General features: G+C 41.5%; 1 protein-coding gene across 1 annotated transcript in view; it reads left to right on the top strand.

Moving 5' to 3' along the window:
* CUBN (cubilin) overlaps nucleotides 1–23,535 on the top strand; it is a 314,813-nt gene that overhangs the window by 139,259 nt on the left and 152,019 nt on the right. Inside the window, exons 29-31 of the mRNA XM_005564724.5 lie at nucleotides 4,589–4,770; nucleotides 11,187–11,361; nucleotides 12,841–13,010. Coding sequence (XP_005564781.3) covers nucleotides 4,589–4,770; nucleotides 11,187–11,361; nucleotides 12,841–13,010 — 527 coding nt within the window. The remainder of the gene's footprint in view (nucleotides 1–4,588; nucleotides 4,771–11,186; nucleotides 11,362–12,840; nucleotides 13,011–23,535) is intronic.

The raw sequence follows: 23,535 nt of genomic DNA, 5'->3' as shown, positions 1-23,535 counted from the left end.
TTCCCTTCTTGGTGGGTATTTTCATCTTTTTTATTTTTGAGATGGAGTCTTGCTCTGTCGCCCAGGCTGGAGTGCAGTGGTGCAATCTCGGCTCACTGCAACCTCCACCTCCTGGGTTCAAGCAATTCTCCTGCTTCAGTCTCCCGAATAGTTGAGATTATAGACGCACACCACGACACCCAGCTAATTTTTGCATTTTTAATAGAGACAGAGTTCCACCATGTTGGACAGTCTAGTTTTGAACTCCTGACCTCAGGTGTTCTGCCCACCTTGGTCTCCCAAAGTACTAGGATTACAGGCGTCAACCACCACGCCTGGCTGGTATTTTCATCTTTTAAATTTTCTTCTTTATGTAGACCTAGAAAGGCTTTTCTAAATCATTGTCATCTATTTTAGATTACGAATGACCAGTTTTAAAAACTTCTCTATTTCTTTTACATTTTATTGTTCATTCAACCAGACAGGTAACCGGATGATGACAAGGATGTTGGTGGTCTAAACATCCCTGCCTGTGTTATTTCCTGATGGGTATTGGTTGATATAACTTCTTTCATTTCCAGACTTGTGTATTCTCCATCTCTTTTTCCCATCCCTGTTTGTGATCCCTTTGTCATGCATCTAGAGTCACAAATATGACTGGTAATGGCATGATGAGATATTTATTCTTATTTGTAACTTACCAGTGATTAACATGTAAAGGATAGACTAGAATTCAGATTGTTTTCTTCAAATAAAACTTACTGAAATTACTCTTGGTAAACTGAAAGAAAAGCAAAAAGAGTTTAATAACTTGCAAGAAGACATGTGGGTAATAGCACTTTTTATGTCTATAAATGTCTTTCTTTTTTTCAAGAGATATTAAATACACTTGGCTTCTATAGCACTGCTTATATTATGGGCTGATGCTCAATAAACACTTATGAGTGAATGAATGAATAAATACATGGAATTGGGAAGCTATTTTATCTCTTTCAAATTTTAGAAATACAAAGAGAGTTAAGTTTCTACCATAATTACCAGAATTAACTTTACCTCCTAGTACTTTATAATTTTGACTAAAAATTACCACTAATCTATCCTATTTTGCATTTGCTGTGAATTTTTAAATCAAATGTTACCTTTTGATATGTTAAACCTCAGAGGTAGTGAGAGCATGAAGGAGAAAAAGAAAACTTCAGATATTTCAAGCCCTAACAGTTTCTTTCTCTCTTTCTCATAACCATACAATATTTTTCCTGACAGAGTATCACTTATAAAATTGAAATTTCTCCACTGGGCGTGGTGGCTCACACCTGTAATTCCAGTACTTTGGGAGGCCAAGGCGGGTGGATCACCCAAGGTCAGGAGTTCAAGACCAGTCTGGCCAACATGGTGAAACTGCATCTCTACTTTAAAAAAAAAAAAAAAAAAAAAAGGAAAAGAAAAAGAAATTTTTCTTTAAAAAACATACACACATGTGCTATTAACAAGAAATACTTAAAAATAAAATTTTGCTCAGTTTATTAAGCAAACCTTATTATTTGCTTTAAATCCTAGGAAAAAAGACATTGTGGGTCCACATAACTGTACTGTAATTTTTTAAAAACATTACTGAATGCCACAAATCTGTATTACCATTCCAGTTTACAGTGACTAATTTAAGGATATTAGTATCCTGTTATTTGCAAAGGAATTCACAAGGAAACCTAAAACAATTGGAAAAGACAATGGAAAAATGTTACACAGAGTTTTAGATGAATCAACTGTGGCAAAAAAAAATTGAATCAGATTGGCCGATGAACTAATGCTAAGTAAAAATGCAGAAATGAGCTATCTAAGCTTTCGTTTCCTTCTTATCTTTTATATCATGTGGCCATAAAGTTATTTTCCTCTAGATTTTTTCCATTGGATAATTTATTTGATACCACTGATAGAAAGAACCATCTGAACTGAAAATGCAAGCTGAGAAAAAAATTTGAGTAACAGGCTTGGCTTACCTATAATGCATTTTAGTAAAAGGTGGTATATCTTAACATGAGTTACATGAGCCACTGTGTTGTACCACTCCAGGAGCATCGTGTTACAGAATGTCCTGTGAGCAGTGCTCCCTGGATTTGGGCAGTGGTACAGGAGATATGGACAATCTGTGATGATTTTGGCTTCAGGAATATTTGCCATGTGTTGTTGTAGTCGGACAAATATTTTCTCATCTTTTATGGTACTTGTGTTTTTTTAAGATTCACCATAGTCTATAAACAATGTCAGCACATCTAATTTTAAACAGCTTTTTCATAGCCTTTAGAAATAAAAGCGGGGACTTTATAGGAAACAGGAAAGATATTGCTCTGTGCAATACATGTAAAGTCTGAAAATGCAGAGGTTTTCAAGTGCAAGGAGACTGAGAAGTCAAGAAGATAGTAGTGCTTTGAGCTAGAGTCAGATTTCTCTGCCGAATCAATATTCTTAGAATTCTCAGTGCTTCTTGATGCAGTGGGGAATTCTGTATGGAGGTTTTCATTTTTAACTCCTTAACTTTTAAAAGCTTTTCTTCTAACTCACTGTATAGGAGGAATTTGCATAGAGTGGATACTAAACAAGATCTCAGACTTGGTGTCTTACTTTAGAAGCCATGGTAGTTTAATGTCATTCATGTGCAAAATGCACATTTACTCATAATGGAGTGAGGAGGCGCTGTTGTTTTTATTTATTTTATTTTATTTTTTAAATTATTATACGTTAAGTTCTAGGGTACATGTGCACAACGTGCAGGTTTGTTACATATGTATGCATGTGCCATGTTGGTGTGCTGCACCCATTAACTCGTCATTTTACATTAGGTATTCCCCCTAATGCTATCCCTCCCCCGTCCCCCACCCCACGACAGGCCCTGGTGTGTGATGTTCCCCTTCCTGTGTCCAAGTGTTCTCATTGTTCAATTCCCACCTATGAGTGAGAACCTGCAGTGTTTGGTTTTCTGTTCTTGCGATAGTTTGCTCAGAATGATGGTTTCCAGCTTCATCCATGTCCCTACAAAGGACATGGACTCATCCTTTTTTATGGCTGCATAGTATTCCATGGTGTATATGTGCCACATTTTCTTAATCCAGTCTATCATTGATGGACATTTGGGTTGGTTCCAAGTCTTTGCTATTGTGAATAGTGCCACAATAAACATACATGTGCATGTGTCTTTATAGTAGCATGATTTATAATCCCAGTAATGGAATGGCTGGGTCAAATGGTATTTCTAGTTCTAGATCCTTGAGGAATCGCCACACTGTCTTCCACAATGGTTGAACTAGTTTACACTCCTACCAACAGTGTTAAGAGTGTTCCTATTTCTCCACATCTTCTCCAGCACCTGTTGTTTCCTGACTTTTTAATGATTGCACATGAAAAGCTTTGAAGAATAAGAGCAGGCAATTGGAAGAATTTACCAACCAATAAAGAATATTCCAAAAAAAAGAATGAAAGAAAAAGAGGCCCGGAAATGTTAACAAGAGCAAAAAACGTTTTGTTATTCACCAAAAATTGCTGTTGGGAAACAAGATAATCTCTTTTCTAATTTTGTCTCTCACAAGCCTTCCTTAAATTTTACCTCTTCTGCAAAGTTTTCTCTTCCTCTCTGTACTGAAATCTCGGTCTGAATTCCTGCAAACAATGTGAGAGCCTGTGTGGTATAGTAATGAAGTACTAAGATACAACCAGATCACCTCAGTTAGTGTCCTAATATCAATTAACCTTGAAAAATCCACACCACCTCTGTTTGCACTGATTTGCTCATTTAAGAAATGGATCCTAACAGTACCTGCCTCATGTGGTCCTTATGAGTATTGAAATGGGAAATACATGGAGAGCTCATATGAGCACTCAATGAAAGGCGGCATTATTCTATTGTGTGCCGCAGGCTACGGCATTTGATTATTTGTTGTCATGGTCTGCCTGAATGGCTTTCTAAGGCATGACATATCAACATTCTTAAACACATGCTGTTGTCTTTTTCCTTGGTTGGATTTTTCTATATCCATTGTATTTTTTTTTTTTTTTAATGTCAGTTTCCTGAGTTAGGACCTATATCATTTACTTGTTTATTTCCTACAGTCTTTGGTACAAAGCTAAGGATTTTTAGCACCTAAAATTCTAGTTCTTAGATCTGCACGGGACTGCGGAATAATGTATTAGCTACAAGGATACTGAAGACCCAGGGACCTGAAGTTCACGACCACGGCTCACACAGCCCGTTGTACTTCCTACTATGTTATGTAATTCTTGCCTCATTATAATAAAGAAAATCTAAAATTAGAGTGACTTTTTTTAAAAAAAAAAGTACAAAGGTTTGATATGGTAAGAAAAAGGATTGAGCATTATTGTACTAAATTATATATAATCAGTGTTTTATTTTTGGATGTATAAAGTTAATAAGTTGTAGCCATGATTTTTTTTCTCGTTGTTCTATAACTGCATAATTATAACTTTATTGTAACTTAATGGTTTTCTCCTAAATTAGGCATTGTATATTTCTGATGCACTTTCGGTGAGTTGAATTTGTGAATTATCTTCCATGGGCTGCTGCCCACTTTGAAATGACTGAGCTTTGCTGTTTTAACAGGTTGTGGTGGAGAGCTGTCTGGGGCCACAGGCTCCTTCAGCAGCCCCGGGTACCCCAACACGTATCCACCCAACAAGGAGTGTATCTGGTACATTAGGACGGCCCCAGGGAGTAGCATTCAGCTCACCATCCATGACTTCGATGTGGAGTATCATTCAAGATGCAACTTTGATGTCTTGGAGGTAGGAAGTGAGATGGTTTTTTCAGTACATCCCAAAGTTTGGGGTAGAACAGGAAATCACTGCCAAGATTCCGAATTCTTTCCAGTAGTCAGCAGTGTTCTATTCTTAGACATTTTAATGAGCATCAGCCCTTCGGTGATCATTTGGTAGACATGGGATTAATATGTGGTTCGGGTTTCCCTGAAGCAATGCCTGAAGGCCTTGGCTGCAGCTGAGTTAGGTGATGCCGGGAAGCAGGAGCCCAGGACCAGTGAGTGAAGGAAAGGGGGAGGGGAACCAGCAGAGGGAGCCCCTGGGGGCAACTTGGACTCTCTGTGCTGGGAGGCTCTGAAGGACCATACTGGAGGCACTCATCCCCCCACTCTGGTTCCCATTGGTAAGGACTGTGCTTGGGATGGCTCACACCTCACCCTTGCAGTCTGAGAAAGCTCCCACAGAAAAAGCATTCGCGTGGCGGAGCACAGGGACTGGCCCTGCCAACAAGCACAGCGACGGCCTGCCAGAGCTGCCGCTGCTCTTCAAGGGGCGCCAGGGCCATCTGCCTCAGAGGGCTTTTGCAAAAAAATGACCACCTAGGTAGCGTGAGGCATTTGAAGATGAAAATTTTCCCAGCGCTACTGCAAAGGGTGTGTCTCGGATCATTAAAATAGTCTTTGAGAATCTTGAGCCCAAAAGTTTATTATAATCAATTTTTAATTGCAGGAATCTAGTCATTAGAATATGCGTGTGTGTGTATATATATATATTTTTAAATATATAGTTTTAAAATATTTTGTTATAGTTTATAAAATTATATAAATATTTGTTATAATTATATAACATACTATATAATTACATTATTTATATAATCTTTTTTTTTTTTTTTTTTGAGACGGAGTCTCGCTCTGTCACCCAGGCTGGAGTGCGGTGGCCGGATCTCAGCTCACTGCAAGCTCCGCCTCCCGGGTTCACGCCATTCTCCTGCCTCAGCCTCCCGAGTAGCTGGGAGTACAGGCGCCCGCCACCTCGCCCGGCTAGTTGTTTTTTTTTTTGTATTTTAGTAGAGACGGGGTTTCACCGTGTTAGCCAGGATGGTCTCGATCTCCTGAACTCGTGATCCGCCCGTCTCGGCCTCCCAAAGTGCTGGGATTACAGGCTTGAGCCACCGCGCCCGGCCTATTTATATAATCTTATATATTTTATAACATATATAGATGTCCCAGATATATGTAATATTATGTAGTGTATTATATACTTACATTATAAATTATAGTTAATTACAAATATTAACATTTATTATTATAATAAATTATATTGTTATATATTTTAATGTAAGTATACATATACTACATAATTATGTCATATGTTATATATAGTTACATATATGTAGCACGTTTATTATGTATACTTTGAACTTTGACCTGTCTGCAAACTTTAATGTCTTCCAAATACACACAAAAATCCTGTCACCTCAGCTCTAGGGACTGCTGTAGCACAGCATGACAAGGATTCTATATCCAGTAGAACCTAAATTCCATGAGGCTAGATATTTGTTTGCTTTGTTTTACTGCTATATTCCCAGCTCCACAGAGTACCTGGCAAATAGTAAACACTCAATAGAAGTTTGTGCAATGAATGAAAGCATCAAAGTCTCTGATTGGCACACCATAATAATGTATATTTAGGGTACTTTACAAAGGAATTTTTACCTCCATGTTCTCATTTAAACATGAAATCATTCCATGAGGTAAGAGGGGAAGTTTATTCCCATTTTACAGTGGTCAAAACTAAGTCTCAAAAAGATTAATGGGTTTTTCCATGACCACATGGAAGGGGAGTGGAAGAGCTGATAACTGAAGCCAGTCACTGCTCAACACTCCAGTAAACCCTGAGACCATAGATGGGTGCAGGGTGCAAGGGGTTGATATGAGTAATATGGACGTTACAGGAAACTTTAACAAAAACTTTAATTATAAAACAAGTTCTTACCTTGAAAAGAAATGAAGTCACCCCCTCAGTGAGAATCACTAGGAATTACTTTTAGCAATTCATCACTAAATCATTCAATCACTACTTTCAGTAATTCATTACTTTCAGTAATTTAGTAAAGTCATCCTTCTCGGTGAGAGTCACTAGGAATTACTTTTAGTAGCTCTAAAAGACTTACCAGTTTTATCTCTGATTTCATTTACTGTAGCTCTACGGACAATTTACTATTGTCTGATGATAAAGCTACAGTAAATGAAATCGGATAGAACTAGAAAGTCTTCACGGAAGGACTGCTGCCGAGTCATGACTCCATCTCAGAGGAGAAACAAGGTGCCTCCTGAAATTCACACTCACAGAACAAAGTAGTACTGGCATCCACGTGCAGAATGTTCAGATGGCCTCGCTCGCCAGCAAGGATATTGCTTGGTTGCACTAAACCCCTTATCACTTACAAAGGGCTGGTGGTGGATCTTCCACAGCTGTGCCCTGTTCCAAACCCTTTATTTTCATACTCCAAAGTGCATGTGATTGTTGCCCACTTGGCAAAATATAAATGGGCCAGTTGTGTTTCGTGTGTCACGCCCATCGTGGGAGAAAGTAGAGACAGGGGCTGTTCCCTGAAAGCAGGCCTGGGGCCTGAGGGACGAAATCAGGGACTCCAGGCAGAAGCAGCTTTCAGGGAGAGCCCTATGTCTGACAGAAATGGCTGTGAGAAGACACATAGTCTGCTTGGGGCTTATTTTTATTACGATAAGCTGACATTGCAGTGGCCTCCCACGTTCCACCAAAAGCAGGGCTTGGGGGACTATTTTGAGGCCCTTAAATATTTGGGGAATTTTTTTTTTTCTGAAAGCTAAAATGAGCAACCCTCTGACACTTTGTTCAAAAGCCTTGTTTTGCTTTTCTGCAAATGCTCAACTCATGTGGAAACTGCTGTAATAAAATTGGGCTAATGGCGGTGGAATGGTTTTCTTCACCCCTCCCTAGCTGCCGATAACATGTTAGCAGTGGGTTTAAAGGTTGTTACCCATGGTGGGCATGTGATCTAAAAACTTTGCTGACTTTCTCAGCCTGCACGTGAGTGTAGGCAAGTGGGGCCTTACAGTCACTAAATATTGGGCTTACCTGGATTTCACAAAATTTATTCAGGAGTCATTTTTTCCCTCAAAAATCAGAGTCCAGAAACCAAACAGCCCGTTGTAAAAAGCAATAGCTGTTTGGTTACTCATAACCCCGGAATGCTGACTTGATTGTAACAATAAATGGAGCTAACAGAGCAGAAAGAAATGTTCAAAACAGATTAAAACCATAGGCTTTGAAATGTTCTCCCTCCTGAGCATTTGCTAAAACACATTTTTAAATCTGTGATCATCAGACCACTTCTTTTCCCCCCAAAGTTTAGTCATATGCTGTAGTTGAATGAACCACGCCCTGAAATGCTTTCCTTCTTTTTCTTCTTTTGAAGAGTCATGTGCTAACTATCGATTTTATTTGTGGAAGCCAGAAGGACCATTGTTTCGGTCATGGAAACACTCTGCCTGATTTCGCTTTAATCTCTGAGAAAGTCTTTAGAGAGATTCCGAACTGGCATCAGGCAGAAAAGGAAATCCACTCCTTGAAGCAGTAAACCAGGACAATTGCTTGGTGTGGACAGTTAGCTCGGTCTGGCCTCTCTGCGATAGGCTTTTGTGAGCTCAGCCTTGCAAGAAGGGAAGCAAATAATGTCCAAAGTGGCAGTGTTTATTCTTCTAGAGGCTTCTAGGTCCAGCCAACTCATACCCATTATGTTTGTGATCTCAAGGGGATGTATGAGCAGAGAAAACAAAGAATATTTTGCCGATGTGCGAGTTTTCTTTGTTAGAACTTAACACTTGCGCTCAGTGGTCTCTCCAAATACGTGCTGTTGATTGGGCTGGGGTGATTGGGAACACATGCTGTCAGTTTCATGCTCTGGGGACTGTTCCCTAGGCGAGGGGGTAGGGAGATCTTGAAAATGGGAAAGAAAGCTGACTCTACACACCAAGCAAGCTTGCTTCTGCCATTTGCATATGTGTACGTGTCAGGGGCCACACAGGGCTCTTCCTAAAGTCCTGCTTTTGATGGGACTTGGGGGGAGTGCACAAACATCAGCTCCTCCTAATAAAAATAAGCCTGAAGCAGTTGGTCTGCTTCATTCCTTTGCAATTACTGTCCTTGTGCTCAGCCCTCTGTGGAACAGCAGTTTCATTCATTTTGGCCTTTCCCGGATGGCTGGGGGGAATTAATCACACAAAGAAATCATTATAGATTCAAATCACACACTCCTCCCCAAAGTAGGCTTCTTGTTCTCACTCCCTCTCCCCAGAGAACACTTGAGTGATTTTCCTATCAGTCAGCAGTGGGCCTTGAGGGTGGGCAAGGGCCGGGGGTGCTGAGGAATCAGGGCAGAGTGTCCCGAGGTGGGGGAAAGGCACAGAGGGAGGGTGGGAAGGCACTGTGCCCAGATGCCCCTGAGAGCTGCCTTCCTGGCTCTGGTCCTGAGTGCCTGTACATGGAGGGCTGGGGTTGCAGTTGTGAAGGTCTCAGATACCAATGTCTTTGAAAACTCTCTCCCAAAGATGGTCTTTCTTTTACAAATTGAAGTTTGAAGACCTGAAGATGAGAAGTCAGCATCTTCTATTTGATTCTCATCCTCCCTTCGCCACCCTCCCCAGACCCACACATACACACAGGAGACAAACAGGACCCAGAGGAGACTGAGAAACCTGTCTGTGAGGCCTCCTGGAGGCCTGGCCTAGGCTATCCGTGGCTGCAAGATGCCCTCTGTGAGCCCAAGGGGACCCTTTCCGGAGGACGAATCACTGGGGTAGTGGATTCCAGTCAGACAGACAAGTTTGGCAAATTTGGAGGAGCCTACGTGGTCTGAAGTCATGTGCGATAGATCTAGAAGTGAAACAGGAGAGTTCCCTAGCCACCCCTTCTCAGGACGTGTGACAGGGGTGTGGCTCATCTGTTCAGCTGCTGTGCCCTCAAACCTGTTATGGGAGGGGGAGCACACAGACTGGCAGATGCAGGAACCCAGGCAAGATGCTACCCACGGTAGGGTTTAGTAGTGGGTGCCTGTGACTCTCAAAGCCCCCATGGGCAGGGTACAGTGTTCTTTTAGCTCTGCCATCCACAGACAGCTTAAGTGTTAACCAGCTCAGTGACTCTTGGTACTAGCATTCTTGTCTGGCCTCCAGGAAGAATCAGGTCACATATGGTCTTGAAGGATGGTGAATGTGGAGATTTTATTGGGTGATGGAGGTAGCTGTCAGTGGAATGGATGGGGAACTGGAAAGGGGATGGAGTGGGAAGATGATCTTCCCCCCTGGAGTTCGGTTGTCCCACGGATGATCAATTGTCTGACCTTCCCCAGCCAAACTCCTCTCAACGTTCAGATGCTCCTTCTCCTCTCTCCTTCTCTGCCATGTCATTCTTCTCCTCCTCTGCTCTTCTGTTCATGTGCTCATCTGCTCGTGGACCCTGGGGTTGGAGGTTTATATGGGTACAGGATATGGGGACGTGGCAGGCCAAAAGGCAACATTTGGGTATGAAAACAAGAATGCCTGTTCCCATTTAGGGCTGCAGGTTTCCAGGCTTGGGGGTGGGGCTTTGCCAGGAAACCACCCTCTTCTACCCAGTATTTCCCTGTCTCCTGTCTGTATCAGAAGGAGCCATCTGGAGACTAAGGCAGAGTCTAGGGCAATCCCTGAGCAGAAAAGCGGCATGCACTTTGTCAGGTTCCTGGGCGTGGGCGTGCTGGGAGCAGGCACAGGGAGGGTACATAGCATCCCCTTCCTTAGGCTCCAAAACACACCCAGAGAGCTGGTATTTCCATTCCTAAAGAAGCGTAAGCGTTATATTCAATGTGTGGTCTTAGAAAACATTGTTTGCAGGTTAGGAGGAAATTCCTAAAAATATAACTGGGATATTGGTAGCCCTCAGTGAACTCAACTTTCATAAGAAAATGGCTTTATGCTAAGACTAATCATGTGTGCCTATAAGAGTTAGAAAATCAGACATTTCTTTTTTTTCATGTCCCCCTAAAATTCAGAAAATAAGACTTCATACTGTATGATCTGTAATGTTTCTGCTAGAGAAATCAGGAAATCCCATGAAGACATGAAAAAGACAAAAAGAGGAGATAGGGAAGATTCTGGAATAATCTACTCCATCCTCCTCTGCAATTCTGGCTGATGAAACAAGCAGGCATTTTATGGGTGATTGACCTTGTGTGTTCCTAAGGCAGAGGGAGTGCCTTTGAAAACTCAGCTCGAGTTTATAGTGCATCCCCACCCAGGGAGGCTGAGATTTCACTCTCTAATCATCGTAGAACCCAAGGAGCCAGGGATTAAAATGAGCCAGGGGAAGGGCCTGTAATTGCCTAAAATATTTTTTAAAGTCTTTTTTCCTGCATCCCATGCTAGATCTATGGAGGCCCCGATTTCCACTCTCCCAGAATAGCCCAATTGTGTACCCAGAGATCACCTGAGAATCCCATGCAGGTGTCCAGCACTGGAAATGAGCTAGCAATTCGATTCAAGACTGACTTATCTATAAACGGGAGAGGCTTCAATGCTTCATGGCAAGCAGTCCCTGGAGGTGAGTGAAAAAAGGAGGTTTCCTAAAGTACTTAAGCTAAGCCTTTGTTAAATTTCGTGAAATGCTTGGGAACATGTATGAAGGCTATGCCCAGATTGATAAGTTAGTGACGTCCCAAAGGGAAGCCTACTGAGACCTGACATGTGCACTTCCCTAAAATACGCGATAAAGTTTAACTTCCTAAGGGTCACCGCATATGTGAAAACAAGAATGCAAGTGTGTAAGTCCATGGTGAGAGCGGAACTAGAGTGATAGGCCAGACCCACTCTCCAAGGGCTCGTACCTCTTAACCAGCCTCCATACCTCATGCCATAGTACAGACCTTTGGATTCTTGGCAAATATCAAACTTGCAAACATTGAATTCGTGAATCCCGAGGAATTACTGTGTGTTCTATGGTGACTTTCTGCCCAAGATTTTAGGTAGTCTAAATAAATTACCTGTTGTGTATTTTTAAACTATAATAACAAACTATGGCGCGAAATATTTTAATAGATGTTAGCATATACAACTACTAGAGAGAGCCACATTTGCAGAAGGCTTACTGTGTACCAGGCACTTTTCTAAATATTTTATGAGGATCTCCTTTAGTCTTTACAACCACCCTATGAGGGAATTCCATTTCATATCCTCATCTCACCAGTGTGGACACCAAAGCTTAGAAAGGTCAGTGACTTGCCCGAAGTTCCACAGCTAGAAAATGTCAAAGCACATATGTGATCCCAGGCTCCCTTATGGCCACACTTCTTCAGCAGTACCATAACCAAGGTAATATAAGAGCTCTCCCCTAAAGTTAAGTATGTAGGGATTTAAATACACACACACACACACACACACACACACACACACACACACACACACACACAGTGTTTAGATTACCCCTAAATCATTCTCCATTATTAGAAAATGGTGCCAAATTTTTCCATTATTGGTTTATATTATCATAAATCCAAGAAATGGTGGGTCCTAGAGAAGACATTGCAGTAAAAGGTATCTGATAACATCAAAGGAATTTTTAAAGACCTAAGTGACTGTACTATATCCAGAATATTAAATTTTTAAGCGTAGATATTAAATTATTTTTAAATGCATGTACTACTAGATTATCACAATTCTTGGAAGGAAACATATTATTCTTCCAGTATGCTATATTTTTAGAGGACAATGAAGAAGCGGTGTTCCATGGCTTTGTGAAAACGTGATTTCATTTGTGTTTCCTTTTAGTTATTTTTAAAAATAACTTTTGGCATCTGTATTTAAAGTGTTTGAAGTATTTTTCTTAGTATCATCCATGTCATTCCTTCTTATTCTGTTGGGATAAATGACTTAATGTGGATATCAAGTTCTTCAGCATTTTTAGCATAGACTAACCAAAATTGATAGTCAAGCAAAGTAGGTATTGATCTGTACAACCAGGTAATGGATGATTGTAATGCATCCATGATTCCTCTCACGAAATAATTGTGTTCTGCACTTCCAGGTTGTGGTGGGATTTTCCAGGCTCCCAGTGGAGAGATTCATTCTCCAAATTACCCCAGTCCTTACAGGAGCAACACAGACTGTGCTTGGGTTATTCGGGTTGACAGAAATCACCGTGTTCTCTTGAACTTCACTGACTTTGATCTTGAACCACAGGACTCTTGTATTATGGTAAGTGACGTAAATTTCAAGCATTGTCTCCAGTCAAACCTGGGTCAAAACACTGCCATATAAGCATATTTAGTGAATGTATTACTTATGGGTGTTTTTAACGTCAAATCATAGGAAACCAAAGTATTAGCAACTTAAAATATAAGGACATTTATGTTTTATCTAAAAACAAATCAGGAAGTAGATAATTTCAGGGTTTGTTTAGCAAGTCAGTTTCTGCTCTACCATGATTAGCATGTTGACTTTTCATTGTATGAAAGTATGAAGAGTATGAAGAAGTCATGGTCAAAAAATGGCTGCAGTGGTTTTTATCTGAATGTCCGACCTGAGTCTACCTCTGAAAAAAGGAAGAAGGAATAGTGTTAACTATTTCTGTTTTGTATGTGTTTCTTTTAATAAGGAAAGCAAATTTGCCACAAAAGCCCCCGATATATCATTAGCCAGAACTGACTACAAAAGAGATCCAGAAAGTATCATGGAATAGATTTATCATAAATGTTTTAGATCAATTATTATTAAGCCTCTGGGATTTTCACAGGATTCTGCTTCTCTTGAGACCAGGATATCTTGATTTGCTGCTTGAACGAATCCATGTTCTGATAGAACAAGTTGGGAGACGGGAGTGTAGGAGAAGGAATATGGCTATGAATTGGGCAGATAACAAAAAAAGTTTCTGCTACTGAGATGGGAGAATTTCCTTGACTCCTGCACAGGACTTGCAAAGCGGGTGGCTTATTTGCTTGGCTGCTTAGCTGAATTCAGGAGGGAGCACACAAACAGATGAATGCAGGAACCGGGGTGAACGAACCCTGGAACTGGCTGGTCCCTCCTCTCTGGTGGGAGCAGGCTCTGTGCATGGCCTGTACAGCGTCCAAACACGTTACAATGCTCTTTTAGCTCTGCCGTCTCGGAGAGGGTGTCTGCGACCCCCAGAGCCCCAAAGGGCATGTGTTACAATCAGTGCTCTTTTAGCATTTGCTGTCCATGGACAGCTAAGTGTTAACCAGTTCAGTGGAGGGTCAGGGTGACAGCCTTTTACACCCTGACCTCTTGGTACCCGAGTTCTTGTCCGGTGTCCAGGAAGAATCAGGTCACATGAACAAATTGAAGGGTGGTGAATGTGGAGAGCTTTATTAAGACGTAGAAGTGGCTCTCTGCAGTAAGGGGAGCTTGAAAGGGGTTGGAGGAAGTGGGTTGCAGGAAGATAATCTTCCCCTGGAGTCTAGCCTTCCTTGGCTGAACTCCTCTCTGACCATAGTCTCCGATGTCCAGCTCCTTCTTCTCCTCTTGACATTCAGACACTTCTGTCTTCTCTGTTTGTGTGTGTGTGTGTGTGTGTCTGCTGAGTCTGGGGCTTGGTGTTCTTATGGGCACCAGATGGGGGCAGGGAAAACCAAAAGGCAACATTTGGGTGGGAAAATAGGGATTGGTTTTCACTTTGAGCGGCAGATCCAGGCTTAAGGGTGGAGCACTCATCAGGGACCTCAACCTCTTCTACCAAGCATTTTCCTGCCTCCTGTCCCATCACTACTACCAACACTTTTAAGGCATTCCTACCAGAAACTAATGCTTTATGCTTAATATAAGAGTGAATGAAGTTTTATTTTGAAGGTTTCTTTTTTCTTTCTGTTTTTAAATTTTTTGGCTACCTGATTTTCTTTTGTTATTATTATTATTATACTTTAAGTTCTGGGACACATGTGTAGAACCTGCAGGTTTGTTACATAGGTATACACATGCCATGGTGGTTTGCTGCACTCATCAACCTGTCATCTGCATAAGGTATTTCTCCTAATGCTATTCCTCCCTTAGCCCCCCACCCACCAACAGGCCCTGGTGTGTGATGTTCCTCTCCCTGTGTCTGTGTGTTCTCATTATTCATCTCCCACTTATGAGTGAGAATATGCGGTATTTGGTTTTTTGTTCCTGTGTTAGTTTGCTAAGAATGATGGTTTCCAGCTTCATCCATGTCCCTGTAAAATACATGAACTCATCCTTTTTTATGGCTGCATAGTATTCCATGGTGTATATGTGCCACATTTTCTTAATCCAGTCTATCATTGATGGGCATTTGGGTTGGTTCCAAGTCTTTGCTATTGTGAATAGTGCTGCAGTAAACATACGTGTGCATCTGTCTTCATAGTAGAATGATTTATAATCCTTTGGGTTTATACCCAGTAATGGGATTGCTGGGTCAAATGGTACTTCTGGTTCTAGATCCTTGAGGAATGGCCACACTGTCTTCCACAATGGTTGAACTAATATACACTCCCACCAACAGTGTAAAAACGTTCCTATTTCTCCACATCCTTGCCAGCATCTGTTGTTTCCTGACTTTTTAATGATCACCATTCTAACTGGCGTGAGATGGTATCTCATTGTGGTTTTGATTTGCATTTCTCTAAGGACCAATGATGGTGAGCTTTTTTTTCAAGTGTTCGTTGGCTGCATAAATGTCTTCTTTTGAGAAGTGTCTGTTCATATGCTTTGCCCACTTTTTGATGAGGTTGTTAATTTTTTTCTTGTGAATTTGTTTAAGTTCCTTGTAGATTCTGGATATTAGCCCTTTGTCAGATGGATAGATTACAAAATTTTTCTCCCATTCTGTAGATTGCCTATTCACTCTGATGATAGTTTCTTTTGCTATGCTGAAGCTCTTTAGTTTAATTAGATCCCATTTGTCAATTCTGGCTTTTGTTGCCATTGCTCTTGGTGTTTAAGTCATGAAGTCTTTGCCCATGCCTATGTCCTGAATGGTATTTCCTAGGTTTTCTTCTAGAGTTTTTATGATTTTAGGTCTTACATTTAAGTCTTTAATCCATCTAGAGTTAATTTTTGTATAAGGTGTAAGGAAGGGGTCCAGTTTCATTTTTCTGCATATGGCTTGCCAGTTTTCCCAACACCATTTATTAAATAGGGAATCCTTTCCCCATTTCTTGTTTTTGTCAGGTTTGTCAAAGATCAGATAGTTGTAGATGTGTGGTGTTATTTCTGAGGCCTCTCTTCTGTTCCACTGGTCTGTGTATATGTTTTGGTATCAGTACCATGCTGTTTTGGTTACTGTAGACTTATAGTATAGTTTGAAGTCAGGTAATGTGATGTCTCCAGCTTTGTTCTTTTTGCTTAGGATTGTCTTGGCTGTACAGGCTCTTTTTTGGTTCCACATGAAATTTAGAGTTTTTTTTTTCCTAATTTTGTGAAGAAAGTCAATGGTAGCTTGATGGGTATAGTATAGCATTGAATCTATAAATTACTTTGGGCAGTATGACCATTTTCATGATATTGATTCTTCCTATCCATGAGCGTGGAATGTTTTTCCATTTGTTTGTGTTCTCTCTTATTTCCTTGAGCAGTGGTTTATAGTTCTCCTTGAAGAGGTCCTTCACATCCCTTGCAAGTTGGATTCCTAGGTACTTTATTCTCTTTGTAGCAATTGTAAATGGGAGTTCACTCATGATTTGGCTCTCTGTCTATTACTGGTGTATAGGAGTGCTTGTGACTTTTGCACATTGATTTTGTATCCTGAGACTTTGCTGAAGTTGCTTCTCAGCTTAAGAAGATTTTGGACTGAGACGATGGCATTTTCTAAATATACAATCATGTCATCTACAAGCAGAGACAATTTGACTTCCTCTCTTTCTATTTGAATACGCTTTATTTCTTTCTCTTGCGTGATTTCTCTGACCAGAACTTCCAATACTATGTTGAATAGCAGTGGTGAGAAAGGGCATCCTTGTCTTGTTCCAGGCTACCTGATTTTCTAACAAAAAGTTTTTCATCTTTCATTTGTATATATCAACATTTCATTCAAATACAAACCAGATTCTCTTCATTACTGGATCTTTCTATTTTAACTTCCTGATCATTTCCTACACAAGTTCCAACTGGCTAGTTTCTTTCAAATTTAACTGAAGAAAACTCAAAGGTTGTTTTATGTTTTTCCAAGTAGTCCATTTTAGTGGTATGATTTCATATTTTACAAGATTAGGTTATTAATGAAAGTTAAGTTTATTTGTCACTGTATATTAACCATCCAAATGAGTCTTCAAAGTCTAAGTTGGCTAAGCATCATGAAGACTGAAGGTGTAGAACATCCACCTACTCTCCTGACAAAGACCATTTCGAAATTTTGGATGACATTTACAAACATCTTTCTAAAAGTAGCCAGTGGTTCATAAGGTAGTGTGAAGTTTCTGAGTGAATATCTGAGAGAGGTGTGAGTCCAGTCTTTGGGACCATTTTTGCCTGCAGGGCCTTTACTGATCCACAAAGGTTTAGCAGCTCTTCTGAGAGCCTCTCAGGACAAAGAGGACCAAAGTTTGAGTCCAGAGCTTTGTTAGGGTGGCAGTCTTGGTAAGCCATTCATGTCTTAGGTAAAATGAAAGGAAAACAGCCTTCACTGAGACTGCGTTCAATGTTTGAGTTACCTGAGTGAATCCCCAAACTCTGAAGCCATGAAATAATGAGAGTGAATCTTGTATTTCTTTTGCATCTAGGCTCTGGACATCCAGCAAACACAATTTAAAATCTTCTTCAAAGAGAGATATTAGCATTCTGGACATCATTTCTACCTATAATTTTTCATGTGTAATAGCCGATGAAATAAGAGAGTTCCCTGACCTCCCTTGCAGGACATGCAGCAGGGGTGTGTGTCGTCTGTTCAGCTGCTGCATGTTCAAACCCCTTATGGGCAGGGGAGCATGCAGTCAGGAGTGCAGGAGCCAGGGCGAGTGCTTTTGGACTCCAAGCTCCATGGTAGCATCTAGGGGTGGGTGCCTACAACTTCCAAAGCCCTAGTGGGCATGCTACAGTGCTCTTTTAGCTCTGCCATCCTCAGATGGCTTAAGTGTTAACCAGCTCAGCGTCCTCTTGGTAGCCGGCTTCTTGTTTGGTGTCCGTGAAGAATCAGGTCACACATGGACTTGAAGGATAGTGAATGCAGGGGTTTTATTGGATGATGGAGATGGCTCCCAGTGGGATGGATGAGGAGCAGGAAAGGGGGTGAAATGGGACGATGATCCTCCCCCTGGAGTTCACTGTGCCACGGCTGAGTGCTTGTTTGACTGAGCCTGGCTGCGCTCCTCTCAATGTTCAGATGCTCCTTCTCTTCTCTCTTTCTCTGCTGTACGGCTCTTCTGCTCCTCTGCTCTTCTCCTTATCTGCTCATCTGCTTGTCTACTTGTGAGGCCTGGGTTTAGGGGTTTATATGTGTAGAGGATACGGGGGTGTGGCAGGCCAAAAGGCAAAATTTGGGCATGGAAACAGGAATTCCTGTTCCCATTTAGGGCCATGGGTTTCCAGGCTTGAGAGTGGGGCCTTTGCTGGGAAACTGCCCTCTTCTACCGAGTATTTCCTTGTATCCTGTGTGTATCACCAACACACTATCAAAGATAGTCATGTACATGAGGGGACAATATAATAAAAATGAGATGTGATATGAGTAAGAGACAATAGAAACAAATCCACTAATATGCCAGGTACTAAAGTTACCTGGCACACTTGCTAAACAACTGTCATTACTCAACTTATGGAAATAAAAGTGAAACTGAGAACTTTCAGTAAGGAACTGCATACTATACAAAGTGACACTGCAATATGAAGAAGAACCAACTACAAATTTGAGAACTGATAAGTACCATAGCTAAAATTAAGACCTCAGCAGAAGGTTTTTTGGGGGGATTAGACAGAGATGAAGAGAGAAATGGTGACTAGAGAGAAATAGTGAACTGGAAGATAAGTCAAGAATCTACTCAGAAAAAAGTGTGGATGAATAAAGGATGAAAAATATATGAGAGGTTAAGACACATAGAGGATACTCAGAAAATGTATAACACACACTTAATTGGAGTCTCACAAGGAAAAGTGAGATATATGGAACAGAAGCAAACTTTGAAGAGCTACTTACTAAAATTTTTCCCAAACTGGTGGAAGTCATCATTAAAAAAAAAAAAAAAATTAGAATCTCAAGGAACCCAAACAGCAAAGCAGGATAAATAGAATGACATACTTTTCTAAAAAAATAAAAAATTAAATAACAAAGATAAAGAAAAAATGTTACAGTCAGCTAGAGGAGTAGGTAGGTGGGGAACAGATTGCTTCTTAGAAAGTAGAGACTAAATGCTGACTTTGCAACCAGCATTGGAAGCAAAAAAAAATTTTTTTAAAGGCAATAGAGTGATATACTCAGTTTAAAGAAAAAAAAGAAACTACCAGCCAGGAACTCTATGCTCTCCTAAAATTTCTTTAAGAATGAAGGTGAGGCTGTGTATGGCAGATCACGCCTGTAAACTCAACCCTTTGGGAGCATGAAGCAAGAGGATCAGTTGAGCCTCGGAGTTTGAGACCAGCCTGGGCAATGTAGTGAGACCTTGTCTATACAAAAGAGTTTTTTAAAATTAGCCAAGCATGGTGGCACACACCTGTAGTCCCAGCTGCTTGGGAGGCTGAGGTGAAAGGATCACTTGAAGGTGGAAGGCAGGAGTTGCAGTGAGCACAGATCTTGCCACTGCACTTCAGCCTAGGCAACAAGCAAGACCCTGTCTGTTAAAAAAAAAAAAAAAAGGGGGGGGAATAAAAGTGAAATAAATATTGAAGCAAAAGAAGGGTCTGGCCCAGGCGCAGTGGCTCACACCTGTAATCCCAGCACTTTGGGAGGCAGAGGCAGGCAGATCATGAGGTCAGGAGGTCGAGACCATCCTGGCCAACATGGTGAGACCCCATCTCTACTAAAAATACAAAAATTAGCTGGGTGTGGTGGTGCGTGCCTGTAATCCCAGCTACTCAGAAGGCTGAGGCATGAGAATCACTTGAACCCAGGAGGCAGAGGTTGCAGTGAGCCGATATTGCGCCACTGCACTCCAGCCTGGCGACACAGCAAGACTCTGTCTCAAAAAAAAAAGAGGATCTTTAAGAGAAGTTTGAATGGGCCAGAGACAAAACTACTCATAGTTTTGACTATGGTGGGTATTGCTCTACCACTTGCTTCCTGCCTCATCTGCATGGTGTTCTTTTCTCTGATACAGTGCATAACCCATGGAATTTAACATAGAAAGTGTGTAACCAAACCAACGCCTAGGTCAAAAGCATGCCAGCGGGGCTTGGTTTTTCCCTCTTGTGATCATGAGGCAGGTTTTCCACCTACATGGGACACGAACACACAGACGAGGTTTTCTATGAACACTGCCATATTTCAGCATGCAGCTGGGCTTGGCTTAACAAAGCACAGCAGGAGGAAACAGACAGCAGGAAGTGAAACCTCAAATGTGATCTGGTCTGAGGCATGGAGATGGAAAATAAACTCAAAACTAAGTGCCAAGAGGAGTTTGGGCTGGTAGATAAGGCAAAATATAAAATGTAATAGTTCAAACAAGTTGTCAGAATCATATAAGTATGAAGTACAGTTGACTCTTGAACAATGCTGGGATTAGGGTCGTTGGTCCCCCGCTCCCCTGCCGTGCAGTAAAAAATCTACATACAACTTTCAAGTCCCCCAAACCCCCAAAACTTAACTACTAATACCTATGGTGGACAGAAGGCTTACCATTAACATAAACAGTCAATGAACAGATATTTTATGTGTCTTATATATGACATACTGTATTCTTACAACAGAGTAAGCTAGAGAAAATAAAACATTATCAAGAAAATTGTAAAGAAGATAAAATATATTTACTATTTATTAAGCAGAAGTTGATCATCATAAAGGTCTTCATCCTCATCATCTTCACATTGAGTGGGCTAGAGAGGAAGAGGGAGGGGCCGCTGGTCTTGCTGTCTCAGAGGAGGCAGAGACGGAAGAAAATCTGTGTTTAAGTGGACCCAGGCAGTTCAAACCTGTGTCGTTCCAGGGTTAACTATAGTTGGAAAATCCCAGCCAGTGGGCTGAAGAAACATTAGAAGCAAATACCTCTAAGCACCCAGGCAAGACATTAAAATAAAAAGTGAGTTACACCGATAGTGTGAGTCAGCATAGTGCCTCAGCTAAGAAATCCAGCTCTGATATAGGCTGGATCTGGGGTTGAGCCTGGACTTTGTGATTTTCTAACAGTGTTCTTTGGAAGAAAGTTAATCTTTCAGCTTCAGTTTCCTTAATGGAAATGGGGATAATAAGAGGACCTGGGTCAGATTTATTGTTAGGTATTTGAGATAATATAGATGACCTGCTTGCTGTCACATGGGAAGTTCTCCACTTGTGCTAGCCATTATGATCTGCTGCTAATGAGTGTTTTGGGGGAGGTTAATTCAATGAGGACTGGAAGAAGAGGCAGCATGGAATACTAGGAGCAGAAATGCACTTAGAATTCAGAGTCAGACATGAATGCCTGTGTTCATCACAGCACTGTCCACAATAGCAAAGACATGTAATCAACTTAGATGCTCATCAATGGTGGATGGGATAACAAAAACGTGGTATATATACGCCAGGGAATACGACACAGCCACAAAAATGAATAAGATCATGTCCTTTTCAGCAACATGGATAGATCTGGAGGCCATAATCCTAAGTGAAGTAACACAGGAACAGAAAACTAAATACTGCATGTTCTCACTTAGAAGTGGGAGCTAAACACTGAGTACCTATGGACACAAAGAAGGGAACAACAGGCACACTTGAGGTTGGAAGCTGGGAGGAGGGAGAGGACTGAAAACTACCTATGACATTCTTTGCTTATTACCTGGGTGACAAAAGAGTCTGTACACCAAACCCCCATGACGGCAATTTACCTGTATAGCAAACCTACACATGGACCCTTGAACCTAAAATGAAAGTTTTTTTTAAAAAGAAGTCAGGGTCAGGACTTGCCATCTGTAATTCTGGGCCTCAGGCTCTTAAGTAGAAGAGCCTACTTTTGAATCTTTCTCATAGTAGAGCACCTAGGATTTAGCATGCCTTGGACTCAGTGCTGTGGAATCATTGTGAAAATGGCCGGTATGACTCATTTGGGCCTGGAAGCTAGGGAAGCTTTCACGCTGGATGTGACATTTAAGTGGCAGAGGCTGACCAGTAGAAATGCAGCAGTGAGGCCAGGAGGGGAGGCTGCAAGGGAAGGATAGGGTAATGGTACACACACATTTGGGAATAAAAAAGGAGAATGTTGTCCCTGGAGTGTGAACAAATGCTGGGGAGCATGTGGAGACCAACGGGCTCCAGAAGACATCTGAGTTCTCTTCTGCTCCAGTTAAGAACTTGACATTTTCCTATAGGTAGTGTGGAGTCCGTGAAAATTTTCTGTAAAATGGGAATAACATACTCAGAGCTGTATTTTATAATGACAACAGGCAGCAGTGTGTGAAGAATGGGTTGGCAGAGAAGAAGAAAGATGGTAGCACATCTGTTTGGGAAGCAATGGAAAAAGCTTGGATCAGAGGTGATAAGGTCTCATAGTAGGCAGTGGTCTTGGGACACATGGAGAGCACAGGGACACGTGGAGAACTGTCATGGTGGCCGTCACTAGACTTAGAGGCTAATTACATGGTAGTGGGTGGGGCTGGTGATAGAGATGGGGGAGGGGAGGCTATTTGCTTGAAGGATGAGTGAATGGCCAGGAGTGATGGCTCATACCTGTAACTCCAGCACTTTGGGAGGCCAAGACAGGAGGATTGTTTGAGCTCAGGAGTTTGACACCAGCCTGGACCCCATCTCTGCAAAAAATGAAAAAATAATTAGCCAGGCAAAGTGGCATATACCTGTATTCCCAGTGACTTGGGAGGCTGAGGTGGAAGGATGGCTTGAGTATGGGAGGTCAAGGCTGCAGTGAGCTGTGATCACACCACTGCACTCCAGCTTGGGTGACAGCACGACCCTGTTTCAAAATAAATAAATAAATAAATGGGTGAATGATGAGGCCATTAACTGGATAAAGGGAGTAGATGATAGTGAGTTTGACTTGTAAACTTTTGGGTTTAAATATTATATAGTTTGACATAAGAGTTCAGTGCTTGGGATAGAATCTGAGCTGGACATATACATTTGAGGATGATTTCTGTATATTTGGGTGGTTATTAAAGTTGTGGGAATAGGTATGATCACTTTTAGGAGTATTTTATCAAGAGAAAGGGGCCAAGCCAACGCTTGGGGAAAGACTGCCATGTAAGGGGCGGATGAAGGATCAGAGGAGAGGAGGCTGAGGAGGTGCGCTGAGTGCTCGGCAGAGAACCAGAAGACAGTGGTAGCATTCAAACCACGAGGGAAGCTGAATTTCAAGAGTAGGTGATCAAAGGTATCAAATCCCATGCAGGATACCAACGAGCGTAAGGATTGCAACAAAGCCCCTGAATTCTGTCTTTAATAACCTGCAAAGAGCAGGATTGGGGTGGGTGGTGGTAGAAGACTCAAGGTCACAGTGGTTAGGAGGTGTAGGAGTTTCTGAGCTTTTCCTCAGAGTTACGGAAATGAGTAGCATAAGGAGAAAATGGGCAGTAACCAATGGGTTAATCAAAATCAGTGGAGAGTTGGTTTTTTAAAAAGCTAATGGAGAAATTTAAGGTGTGTCAAGAGGGACGGGTGCTGGTGGAAAAAGAGCAG

This window comes from Macaca fascicularis, chromosome 9, assembly GCF_037993035.2.
Source record: "Macaca fascicularis isolate 582-1 chromosome 9, T2T-MFA8v1.1".
Taxonomy (NCBI): Eukaryota; Metazoa; Chordata; class Mammalia; order Primates; family Cercopithecidae; genus Macaca; species Macaca fascicularis.
Note: the sequence above shows the minus strand (reverse complement) of the source record. Positions and strands in the feature narration are given on the sequence as shown.